Raw genomic sequence first — 13,533 nt, 5'->3', positions numbered from 1 at the left:
AATGATGATTCCCAAGTTGTAGTTAACATCTTATTTCCGCTGCAGTTTAGTTTTCATAATAACGTTTTAAGTTAATATTTCATTTCAATAAGCCTTGTGTTTCACCGTGACGATAACACTCCCAAAGTCGATGCGACGTAGTTTAGACGTGTATAGAATTTTGGGATGTTACAATTAATTTTATGCATCTATAGTACCAAAGTATTTATATACATTAACTATAATAATATAACTAGTTGTGAGTAGGAGCCATGTTTCAAATAATTTAGTAAGACAATTGTGATGTATTGTTTCGAGTTGACAATTTGCCATAAGCATAAGTGATGGAAGTTGGATAATGACTTACCAAGTGAGAGGCTAAGAGTTCATAATCTATTAGGGTTTTTCTTTTCACCATAGAAAGAAAAATAAGTTTGAGATTTAATAAGTCCAAATAATTTTAGGTAAGTTAAGTTAATATGTTTTAACACCTTAAAAAAAAGAAATTTCTATAACTGTCAATAAATTCGGATAATTTTAGTGGAGGTAAATTCTAGAATTTGTGGGAACATGATGGACCTTTATAAGTAATATTCTTTATTTTATGAGTTTCACAAGAGTTTTTTTTCTTAAGAAATGTCATATCACTTATGTAAGCATTTTAATTTAAATGTCTTTGCGCATATTTAAGTTTTGCCAAGAAGAGTTCCAAGTTCCTTTTGAGTGTTGGTGACAGTAGATTGTCACCTTCGATGTGGAATCTGAATTCCTTTTCATATGGCAAAGAGTATATTATAATGTAGAGTAGTCTTCTCATCTATACAATCTCTTGTAGTCCTGAGATTGTAAGCACAAGCTTTGATGAGGTCGTGTGATGAATTGCGGATGATGACGTCAGTAGTTGCTGAGGTAAATCAACCAAGCTCGTTAAAGTGATGAGTTTGATGGAGTGCAAGAGGTGGCTTATAGACTATGAAGATAGAATTTGGAGGATGAAGAGGAAAGGAGATGGGAGATCCCCTTAAGGGTCGGGAGTGCCCATTTCCCTAAAAAAATCAACCATATTTCTCAAAGCCTATTATTTGAGATTGAATTGAGCTCTATTAAATACTTCCTCCGTTTTGTTTAGATGTCCCATTCTGACTTTTGACACTATTCACAAATCTAAATTTGACTATCATTTATGATTTATACTTAAGTAAAAATATAGTCTTGTGGAATCTTGTTAGATTCGTCTCAATGTATATTATCCAAATATCAACTTTTTGAATTTTTTGCTTATTGATAATTGAAAATATAAAGATTCAAAATAGTACATTGGCAAGTGCGCCTAGAGAAAACGAAAACTAGAAAAAATAGTGAAAGTATTTTGTACAACATGAGGTTTTACATCCGAAATTTAAGAAAGAATTGAATTTTGGATGTTTAACTACAATAATAGAAACTTTTGCTCGTTTTCTCACAATAATACACACTTTTGATTATTTTTAAATAATACAAACTTTTATCTAAAATTCCTCTAGTAGGGCAATGTAACCTTTATCCTGTAAAACATGTAAAAGAAAATTTTAAAAAACCCAAAATCTCTTTCTCTTTTCCCCTCCTCCTCCCCACCCCAACCACCGACAACACCACATCTCCCCACCTCCACCCCAGAAAACACCACTCCTCCCCTTCCCTACCCACGAAAACACCATTTCTCTCTCCCACCCCCGAAAACCACGCCCACCACCTGTTCACCCTCGAAAACCACCCCCTCCACTCCTTCACCCCGAAAACCACAAAAACCAGCCACCTCACCCCCGAAAACAAAACCACCAATCTGAGCCACCCCAGCCTCGAAAACACCCCCCTCCACTCCTTCACCCCCAAAATACACAAAATACACCCATAACCACCATGATCCCAACCCACCAAATCCTATCAACACCACACTCACCACCACGAACCCCAATTCACCCACATAATAAAAATCCCAAACAACCCCAATAAATCGCCAAAGCAAAACATCACCACGATTATTTCTGGGTGGGGCTGATTTTGGGGTAAGGCGGTGGGTTTTAGGTAGGGGGATAATTTCTTGTGGGTGAAAGGTTGTTACGGGGTGGACGATGGGTAATGGATAGGGGGTCTGATTTAGGGTAGGTGAGGGGCTGTTCTAAGTGTTGCGGTTGTTTATAGGTGGTTGAGGGGTTGTTTCGGGGTTGGAGGAGAGTTGATTCGACTGGGTGAGGTGCGATTTGGTGTTGGTGATGATCAAAGGATAGGTGGCAGTTGAAGGAGGGGGCGACAACTGTGGGGGGGGGGGAGCAGAGGGCCCTGTTAGGGGAAAAGGGCAGTGGAGGGGTGGGGGGTGGAAGTGGGGTTTGGGGTGGGGAAAGGGAGAAAGATAATGGAGGGGGAGTAGGACAGAAGAATGAAATGAAAAAAAAAGTGGTGGAAGAAGAACTAGAGTAAACAAGGAAGAAGTAAGTGACACGTAAGCAATTTACGTGCACTAACAAGTGACTAACCAATCATGCCGTACTTGGGAATTTTGGACAAAAGTTTGTATTATTTAAAAATAATCAAAAATTTGTATTATTTTAGTTAAAAAATCCTTGTATTTTTGAATATATGTGTACATCTAACTACTTTCGCCGCTTATCATATTCCCTTCACCTTTATAATTGTACCGTTTTCCCGAACACAATCCTATTTATAATTGTTCAGGCTTAACTGCTTGTAGCTAGAATAGTTATAGATGTTTCCTTAAACAAACAATTCGAGGCAAAACTTACTCGTTCGTTCAAAGCAGTATTAATCTTAGAGATGCAATTTAACATCCGCCCACTTTCATGAGCTATGCATTACTTTCTCCTTCTTTTTCTAATTGCTATATTTTACCATTTAAACATGTTTCTTTGTAGTTGCTACATTTGCCAAATATTTATACTTTTAGTATGTTGTACCCACATATTATTTACCTTTATACCATTATTTTTGTCTTTATCACACAAAAAGACAACTACTTTATGCTTTATTGCTTTATTATTCAATGGTCCCCACATGTTTTCTTGATTTGTGTGCTAAATTAAATGTAGCAACTAAAAATAGATACAAGAAGTATTTAGGGAAAAGATTCCCTAAACAAGGGGAAAATATTGCTCGTCGTATTTAATCCCGGTTATTGAGTACCATATTCTTTGACTTTAACCAACATCCACCCTTTATAAAATATGGAGCTTATGACAGGAACGAAAATAATTACTAGTTTCAAAAAGGGAACATTTGCATCCCCTACATCTTTACTAGAGTATTTCACTTATTTTTCAGTGAATTTAAAAAGTCATGCACTCGCCTCCGAGAATCATCATCTTAGTACTCAATTTTGATGTCAAGAGAAAACATCAATTTTGATGGTTTTGTCACTGCGTCCTTTGTTAGCCAGCATGACCACATAGGAGATTATAAGAGTATGTGTTGGGGTGTCAACCACAGTTCTACATTGAAAATTTAGAAAAAAGTTGTCCTTCTAAATGTATGTGTTCAGTTAATAGCACAAATATGAGGTCTTTTGGAAGATATTAAAAAATAAAGAGCATACGACTTAGGCCTGAAGGTCAATATCATAGTTAATATGTGGTTGTAGTCCTAACAACTGGTATACAAGCCAGGTTCGAGAGTTAGATCAGTGGTATTGAACTGCATTTGCCTTCTAAAGGAGGCCCTCATTGTGACCTCATTATTTAAAATTAAATCTGTGTTTGGTGCCTCGTTTTGAAAGTCCTCCAGATATTGTGGTGGACTAGTGGTCAAGTGACATGTCCTACTAGCGACTGCAGTGGTACAATGCAAGATGATTTGTTGGTTCAAATTGATTAACATTGGACAAAGGGTCACAAGATTTGTGGTTCGTTTTGAGGTGAGGATAGTTAAGATAATGACATCTCAAGTCCCAGATTGAAAGATAAAAGAAGGTGTCTCCCTATCTCGGTGAATATAACTATCTACCTAACTCCATTAGTAAGAGGCCTTTTTGAAGGGCCCCGAAATCAATTTCTGCAAACTCATCGTAAAGCGGATAATATCATATATACTAATATCATAATTGATATGTGTTTGAGGTCCTAACACTTATGGCAACCGCTGCTCGTGATTTTAAGATACTTTTTTCATTCCCTTAGCTTGAACGATTTAAGAAGTTGACTTACATAATAATATTACTATTTAAAGAGAAAATGAATTCTAAATAATAGCCCTAGGATTGTTCAAATATTTTTTCTAGTTCTTTACTGACTTTTAACTGTGGATAAACTATCAGACGTAAACAAACACTTCTAAATTACTCAAATTTGATATTGCGTTTTCTTTCTATTTCTAGATGGTTTAGTTTTCATATTTGCAAAATCAGATAAATTTTGAAGAAAAACAAAATTAGCAATTGAAGTTGAAAATTAAGAATAATATTATTATTCTGATACTTGAATAGTATTGTATCTTCCTCAAAGAAAAGCCTAAATAGCGAAGCACTTTTTCTCAATTGACTACTAGAGATCATGAATGTGGCCAATACATAGGTATGAACAGCAGCCAAGCACAAGACCAAAAGTTCAAACATATGCTTCACAACAAAACTTTTATTATCGATAGTTATTGGGTATTACACTTGCACATCAAACCAGACTGACATTTTTATATAAAAAGAAAGTACACACTTCACACGCTTACATAACACAACACTTCGAGGTTGACATATCTATAACGGTGCTATAAAGTATTCCAGGCATCATTTCCATGCAAACTATATTGTATATCGTGTAACGTAATAACACATTAAAGGGTAGTAGATCATTGTACTTTACTATATATTTTTTTACGCGTATCAATTCCTTGGAATAGCCACGGCTAAAAGTGGGTATTTCATTTCACAAGACAGCTTCAAAACTTCACTAAGAACAACAGGTTGAGCCTCATGTGGAATCCACTTAAAGTTGTGAACCAACATTGCCACCCATTGGCTCACTGTCACAAGCGCTAAGTCTTTTCCAGGGCAAACCCTGCGACCTGCCCCAAAAGGGGCAAGTCGAAGGTCACTACCTCTAACATCAACGTCTATACCACATGCAACATTTTCTAAAAACCTTTCTGGCTTAAAAAGCTTAGGATTGTCCCATATATTAGCATCATGAGTAATAGACCACATGTTAACCATTGTGGTAGTTCCTTTAGGTACCACCATGCCATTGGTAAGGTTAACATCAGTTATGGACAGTCGAGCCCAGGATAGAAGTGGGCCTGGAGGGTGCAGGCGTAGGGTTTCCTTTACCACGGCTTGTAGGTATGGTAACTTGGCTATGGTAGAGTTTGTAGCTCCATTTGCCATGGCGTTGCTGATCTCATTTTGTAGCTTGGATTGCACCTTTGGGTTCAATATTAGTTCGGCTAGGATCCACTCAATTAGCAGTGCAATTGTGTCTGTTCCACGAAAAATCATTTCCTACATAATACGAACAATGTTAGTGTGCATTTGCATGTTTATAGCTGCATTAAAAACCAAGCAAAAATGTTTCCTCAAAAAAAAAAAAAAAAAAAAAAAAAAAAAAAAAAAAACCTAGCAAAATGACTAACATATGTTAATGTTATTTGAAGTAAAAAAACCATAGGATATAAATACTGATATGTCGTGTATATTGCAAACATTTCTCTCAATTTGAATCTTAAAACATAAACTAATTTTGTTTTTAAATAATTACAATGCTTTGATTGTTGCACTATTTTTTTGAAATTAACGTTCATCGGAAATTTTTTAAATAATCTATCAATCACATTTTAGTACCCTTTTCGTCATTCCTTATTGATGTTCCTAGTTTGATTTGCACATTTGTGAATGCAGATTTTTGATTATATATGACGACATATATTTACGTATTTGCTAAGATTATAAAAATTTGACATTATCAAAGTGTTAAAATGAGACGATCAAACAAGATCGCATATAACTACTTTTTTATCTTTTATACTCAGAAAACATTGGAAGATTATTATATGTTATTCCTAATAGTGCCAAGATTCCAACTAGACATATCAATAAGGAACGAAGTGAATATGTATAATATTACATTTAGCTCAATGTACATTTTTAAAATATCAACTTTTTATAATTTTGACTTGAAATAACTAAATATATTAGTGAAAATGATGTGTTGGAAAGAAGTGCTACAGCTTATAATATTTGAAGAAGTACTACTAACTATATATTGGAAATTGATACTGTATTATTTTGCTAGTATTTCCATCTAACTACGGTAGTTAAGTGGAAATTAAAAAAACAATACTAACACACTATAAATAAAAACTTATTGATTAATTTAGTTCTATACTTTTTTTTTCGACAAACGTGGAAGACTTATTTAGAAAACATTTTAGGATAAGCCTATTATTGCATGAAATATGAACATACCCACAAAACGGCGACCATATCATCCTCTTCTAGCCTTTCTTCACCATCCAAAGAGAGTAACACATCAACAAAGTCAGAATTTTCAGATGAATAATCACCATTATTGATCCGTCGTTCTCTATGTTCATTAATGATTTTCCCTACTAATTTTCGAACACGAGGAACAAGGGCAGTGCATCGGTCAATGATCCTAGAAGGATCACAAATATGCCTCAACCAGGGCAAATGATCACTCCAGTTAAACGCTCCCAACAACTCAAAACCCTCCTTAACAACCTCATCCAACTCCTTCGCCTCGTCGCCTATCATATTCCCTTCCCCTTTAAAATTATATCTTTTTCCAAACACACTCCCCATTATATTGTTAAGGGCAGCTGCTTGGAGATGTCTCCTTACAGAAACAACCCCATGCAAAACTTGCTCGTTAAAAATAGTATTAACCATAGAGGCGCACTCTAACATCCGCCCACCTTCATGGGCTGAAATGCGTCTAGGGGAAAATAAGTGTGAGGCAGCTATTCTCCTAAGGAGTCTCCAATGGGTTCCACTCGGGGCGAACCCGATGGCTCGGCTAAACATAAGCTGCTTAGCCGACTGTTTGATCGGACGATCAGCAAAATGAGGCGATGTTAAAATCTCACGGGCGATTTCAGGGTCGGAGGTCACAACCACAGGGGTTGAGCCGAGGCTTAGAGCCATAAGCTGTTTATTGGCTCGAGATTGAGCCATGAAGGCTAAGGTATGGTGAGCCAAGCCGTGACTCAAAGTGAATAAGCTGCCAAAGATGGGAAGGCCTCGTGGGCCCGGGATTGGCACACGGCCCATTTGGGTCCGGCCCTTTTTCCAGGCTGGCCCACCTGGTGAAGAGAGGGCCCATGAAAATAGACCAAACGTAACGAGTCCAACAAGGATGGCAAAAAAAGGCAAACTTGTTAAAACAGTTAAGATGTTATCAGAGGTGATGATTGGTGGTAGGCTAAAAAGTAACCAAAGTGCTTCATCACTTGTGATTGTTGCTGCCATTTTTCAAGGTATGAGAGAGAAAGAGAAATGTAGAGAGAGAGAGTGTGAAAACGAGTAGAAAGTAGTGAGGTGAGGGAGGGAGACAGCACTACTGGTCTCCTTATATATAGGCCTTAAAGGTAGAACGAGGATGTGATTAGGGTCACTTGGGAGGAGAACAATATTCTAACATATTCATGTAAAACTATATATGTAACATGGTGATCGAGAAAAGAATATGAAATAACTATTCCTCATTGGTTCGAAACAAACATTTATTGTGTTACTTTTTCTTTAATGTACATACTCTTTCTGGTTACCTGATTCACATATTTCATTTTTATCATTATCCACTAGTGGAAAAATCTTATCTATTACTTAGTAACATATGCAGTTTTTGTAAAATCGCATGCGAAAATCAACATTAAAAATGGGATGGAAAGTTGGTATGACAATTTGATGCAGTCCTCTTGTGGACCGCATTAGATTAAAAGCACTGATGCGGTTTTTCAAAAATATGATGCAACTCAAAGGACCCCATCAAATTTTTGTTATTTTTCTCTCAAAATCCTCGGCCCAGCACGCTGAACTCGGATGGCCCAGCACGCAATCTCTCAAAAGTCCTTGGCCTAGCATGCTGAATTCGGCCCATGCAAGAACGCTGAATGCGGATCAAAACCGCAATCTCTCAAAATTCTCCTTACTTTTCCCTCCTCCAAACCCTAACACTCCTCTCTCTCTCTCTCTCTCTCTCCACTCTCACGCACGCCACCAGTCTAACTCCTCATCACCCTAACTCTTAACACTCTTCTCTTGAAACAATCGAATTTAGACTTGAAACAATCGAACCCTAAATAATCGAATCCACAAGCGCCATTAAAGAAACTCGAAGAACGAAGCGCCATTAAAGAAGATCGAAGGAAGAAGCCCCCATAAAGGAAAAAGGAGCAAACGCGAAGGAAGAAGCGCGAAGCGAATTGAGATCTGAAACAAGTGATTTTTCGTTTAATTTCTCTATTTTTTGTTTAATATCTCTAGTCTTTTTCGTTTAATTTCTCTAGTTTTTTCATTTCATTTCTTCTTATTTTTTTCATTTATATTCTCGTTTTCTAGTATTTTCGTTCAATTTTTTTTTTTAATTTCGTTTTATTCTGTTATTTGTTCTTTGTGTAATTTATTTTCGTTTTTATTTTGTTATTCATTTTATTTTGTTATTCATTTTATTTGTATTTCTTTTTCGTTTTTATTATTCTGTTATTAGTTTTTTTTTGTCATTTATTTTTCGTTTTTCTTCTCATTTTCTCGTTTAGATTTCCGTTATTAATTCACTTATACATTTATTTGTAATTTTTTTCATTAGTTTTATTTGTATTTTTTTGGCAATGATATAAATATTGTAGCATGTTTCATTGGTTTTATTTTTGTAATTTTCTTGTTGTTGTAACATTGTTGTTGTTGGTTAAAATGAAACGTAGTAGTGCAGACCTGTAACTTGCAGGTCTACACTTGTTTTTTGACATTATTTTAGACAATCTGATGCGATTCTTAGGTCAATTCCCATCAGTTAATATTTTCGACCTGCTGCGAGACTACTTGATGCGGATCAAAACCGCATCAGTAGGTTCGATTTCGACCGCATCAAATGGATTTTTTCCCCACTAGTGATCTATACTAGTATGCAAGGAATGATGCATGTTACGTGGTGCCATCGGTTAAAGTGTTTTATGTCATTTTATGCAAGAAAATACATTAGGTAAGATTTGATCCCGTGATCACAAGCATATGTACCAACGTCTTCACCACTAAACCAAGTAATATTTGATGTTATTATTTCAAAGTAAAATACTAATAAATGAAAGATATAATTACTCGGGGAGTAGTCTGGGCCTAAAAACTAGTTATAATTTATACACATAGAACATTTAGATATGATCGAAGAATCGTATTGAGTTCTTCTTGACAAATTATTTTCAAATGTTAATTTTTTCGGTTTTTCCACCAAATATCCATGAGATATTTTTTTATTCACCGGATACCCCAACTTCTTTTCGAATTCACCATATACTCCTGACTTTTTAAAAAATACGTCTAGATGCCCTTAATGACTAACGACAGTTAACTTCGTTAGTCATTAAGCCTAAACAATCCTAAGTTACTCTAATTAATCCTAACTAAACCCAATTAACCCAAAGTAACCCTAACTCCGATCCCTAAACCCGTAGCCCAGCCCCACCACCTGACCCTACCACCACCTGAGCCCCACCAGCCCCCAGCCCACGCAATCATGCCTCCTCCCCCATAGACTTGTCTTCCCCTCTCTCGTAGCTCCTATGCACAACAAAACACAGAGCACCACCGCTAATATCACAGAGACATCAGCGCATAGTAAGGAGGCGCGGCTGAGGATTTCGGGAGGCTAGGAGGGATACGAGGGATTTGACCGGGAGGGTGGATGCGGACTGGGGTGTGGTCGGAAGGGTGAGGTGCAACGACAGCGGCGATAAAGGGAAATGCGGAGGCGGAGGGGAGAGGGAGGGGATCGGATTGGTGGGGTTGGAGTTGTTGGGGTTGGGGCTGGTGGGATGGGGGTGGGTTAGGGGTAGTTAAGGTTTTTAGGACTGGTTAGGGTTTTAACATTTTTAGATTTAATTAAGGTTAATTAGGGTTTTTACGATTTTTCAAGGTTAATTAGGGTTAATGACTATTAGAGTTAAACATCATAAATCATTGAGGGAATTTAGATGTATTTTTTAGAAAGTCGGGGATATATGGTGAATTCGAAAAAAAGTTGGGATATCTGGTGAATAAAAAAATTTGTCAGTGGTATTTGGTTAGAAAGCCATAATTTTTTATAACTTTTACATTTAGGTAACTCAATATATTAAAGGTTAAATTTTTGCATAGATAAATGTAAAATTCATATTGTGTAAGTTGAAATGGAGTAAAAGTAGTAAAAATAAAAGGAAAATGATATACATAGCCCTTAGGGCTATGTATAAGGTGCTTAAAATGGAAATAAAATATTAAATCAAGCATTTATTACCTCAATTGATGTGAAAATATGTCTTGAATTCTTAAAGTGTTTCCATTTAAAGAAATGTATTTAATGCTTATATGTAGCCCTAAGGGCTACATATAACATTACCCAAAATAAAATCCCTTTCATAAGATATAATAAATTTTGTTACAAACCATTTGAGGCATTGTATCTACCAGTCAGATGAAGTTACACAAATATTCACTAGTCGCATACAACGCCATCAATTAAATGTATAATAAATGTTAAACAAATGCAAAAATGGTTACTTTATCACAGGAGTGAGTTTTAGAGAAAAAAATATTAAGAAGTGTTCATCTTGGATGTAACATGTTACACAATTACTTATATTGTGTAACAAAATCTTATATGTGCAATCTAAATGTTACATGTCGTTTATAAAAACATTGTACGTCGCTATTAGTATCTTTCATATCATTTTGGAAGTGTTTCATTTCAATTTTACATTTGTTTTATGCAATCATCATTAATATACATCATTTTTAGACTACCTTATTTCATTTTTAAAGCTGGTTCATGCCATAATTAATATGCTTTATATCATTTTGAATTTTTTTTCCATATCATTTTTTGATCAACCCTTAGTGTTTGTCCTCTAACCACTTCTAAAACCTCCCCAAAATACTTTCTTTCTCATTTATCACTAGCTAGGGGCCCACCTTAACCATACTTCACCTCTATGCTCTGCCTCTTTCTCCCAACACTTACTGCCTTCTCTGATCTCCTTCATCACACAATCAAAGATGATGGAACTTTTATTAAAGGCGTCAAAATAATGGAGCTCACTGCAAGAAAGTGACCCCACACCAGTGCGATAATAAAGTCACTAGTGGAAAAAACATCAAGTGCTCCGATTAAAAATCATACAAGTGCTCCGTATTTGACCCGTAGCACACCCCATACAAGCACTTGAGTATTTATCAAGTGCTCCGGTTGAAAACCCGAGCACTTAGATTCACAAGTGCTCCGGTTGTCTTAAAAACTGGAGCACATGTGAATTTTATGTTCAAAATACTTCAAGTGCTCCGGTTTATAAGAGAAAACCGGAGCACTTGTGAATCAAGTGCTCCGATTTTTTCCTAGCAACCGGAGCACTTGAAGTATTTTTTTTTAATAAAAAAAATGTTGTTGTTGTACAGCAGCAAGCATACAACAACAACAACAACAACAACATTAGTTGGAATAATAAGCAAGCATATAAGCAGAACGAGAGAATAACAATAATTTTTTTTTGATGTGTCTCATTGGGACATGGTTGACTTTAAATCTTTTACATCATTACTCAAACAATAGGTTGGTTACTTCAAATGTTTTAGTCCTTTGGGTATATATGACATCAGATCAGAAGTCGAGCATCCTATTATCTATTGACTTCAGTCTTTCTGAATTTAGCAGATGATCATTAAGTTGGCAAGAACCTTCAAAGGATCATAGAATAGCAAACAAAAATGACAATACAAGTACAACACCGAAAAAGTTCATCATAAAATGTGAGTTATATTGGACATCAGTTAGACACAAGTATTGCATTCCTACATGTAAAAAAAAGCTAATATATCTCACACCAGTACACCACAATGATTGGTGCAAGACACACTCGAAGTTTACTGAACTCAAAGTAAGCTAGGTAGACCATGCATCATCCCCTGCTAATCTAATCCATATAACTGCAAGTAATAACTAATAAGAATATAGAAAACTGTATGTAGGTGTCATTCAGAGTTCAGCATAAATTAAGCCAGATCATGAGTTCTGTATTAAATTCTACAGGTGCAAGCCACAACCAAAGGAGTATTCAACTGGCTACAATTGTGCAAGCATAGGAAAACTACAATTGTGTAAGCAATGCCACCCACACCAATACATAACATAGTTGAACATAAGATATATATACATAGTAAAACATAAAATCATTATCCTACTCAACCTAACACGAATATATAACCTTTCTCTAAATTAAACTCATAAAATAAAGCTAGTTACCTTGTGATACTCTAAGTAGAAGATGCAATCTCCAAGTCTCACTCACCGCCGACCATCGTCTCCTTAGGTCCAATCCAAGTCGCAAGACGATAGTTCAAGTAACGAAAAAATTCATAGAAGGAATAAGATTGGATAGCTTAGACAACCCAAAAGTCGCCAAAATTAAGCAAATAAACAAATAGTCTACTGTTGAAAAAACCAAGTAAAGGGTAGAAGAAGAAGCATATTAAAATTCTAGGAAAGTTAAGGAGAAGAATCGAGTATAAAAAGGTTGCAAAAAAATCCTTGAGAGGGAAAGTGATAAGTGCACCATAGTCTATAGTTTTAGTCCCTAATATTAGCTTTATAATTGTCTTTAATTTTTTATTTTTATGTTATAACTTACTATTCTTAAATAGAGAGTAGTTTATTTTCATTTTATAATTTTAATGAACAATTTACTTAAAAAGTGTATTATTTTTGTATAGGTTGTTTAAAGATCAAGAATAACTACAAGGAAATAGAGAGTACGAGTCAGTCAAAGCCAAAAGGACTAATGTTAATATGAAGACAAAGGATTCAATTTGAGTAAAGAAAAAGTTAAAGAGGAAGTTGGGCCAAATAATCTCATGTGCTATTACAAAGTTGGTGGGAAAAAAAAACACAAAAAGACAAAGGGGAAGTCAACATGCACCAAAATACCTTCTTTGAGTTCATTCATATCAATATACAGCACTCCGTATCTAGTTTTCAAGCAGTAACCAGCAAGGAAAGCTAAGTTTAGGAAATCAGATCTCGATCTATTAAATTAGAACACATTAAAGGAAGTAAAGCATAAATGCAGCTCCTTTTTACATATTAGACCACATTTATAATGAAAAGCCTATGAAATGACAAAGTAATCACTCTAATAAATCCCCTACTAGCCGCATGAATGATTATATGATTGAAAATGAAATATACGTTATGCTAATTTTCAATAAATTCACTTAAGTTCTGACTCATCCGCTAGCTTATAAAATTTGTTGAGTTAAAACATATTTCTCATTCTATTATGAAATAACAAGTGTCCACTTAATATGTATTCTAA

The 13,533-nt window shown here is 35.5% G+C and overlaps 1 protein-coding gene across 1 annotated transcript; it reads right to left on the bottom strand.

The window, feature by feature from the left end:
* Window positions 1–4,570: 4,570 nt before the first annotated feature.
* Window positions 4,571–12,371, bottom strand: LOC104884299 (cytochrome P450 78A7). Its single transcript, XM_010668924.4, has 2 exons — window positions 6,422–12,371; window positions 4,571–5,458 (listed from the first exon to the last, which is right to left on the bottom strand). Exons 1-2 carry the CDS (start codon window positions 7,442–7,444, stop codon window positions 4,844–4,846), a joined length of 1,638 nt encoding a protein of 545 aa, XP_010667226.1. The 5' UTR covers window positions 7,445–12,371; the 3' UTR covers window positions 4,571–4,843.
* Window positions 12,372–13,533: the final 1,162 nt, after the last annotated feature.

Source organism: Beta vulgaris, chromosome 1, assembly GCF_026745355.1.
Source record: "Beta vulgaris subsp. vulgaris cultivar EL10 chromosome 1, EL10.2, whole genome shotgun sequence".
NCBI classification, from domain to species: Eukaryota; Viridiplantae; Streptophyta; class Magnoliopsida; order Caryophyllales; family Amaranthaceae; genus Beta; species Beta vulgaris.
This window is presented reverse-complemented; position numbering and strand designations above follow the sequence as displayed.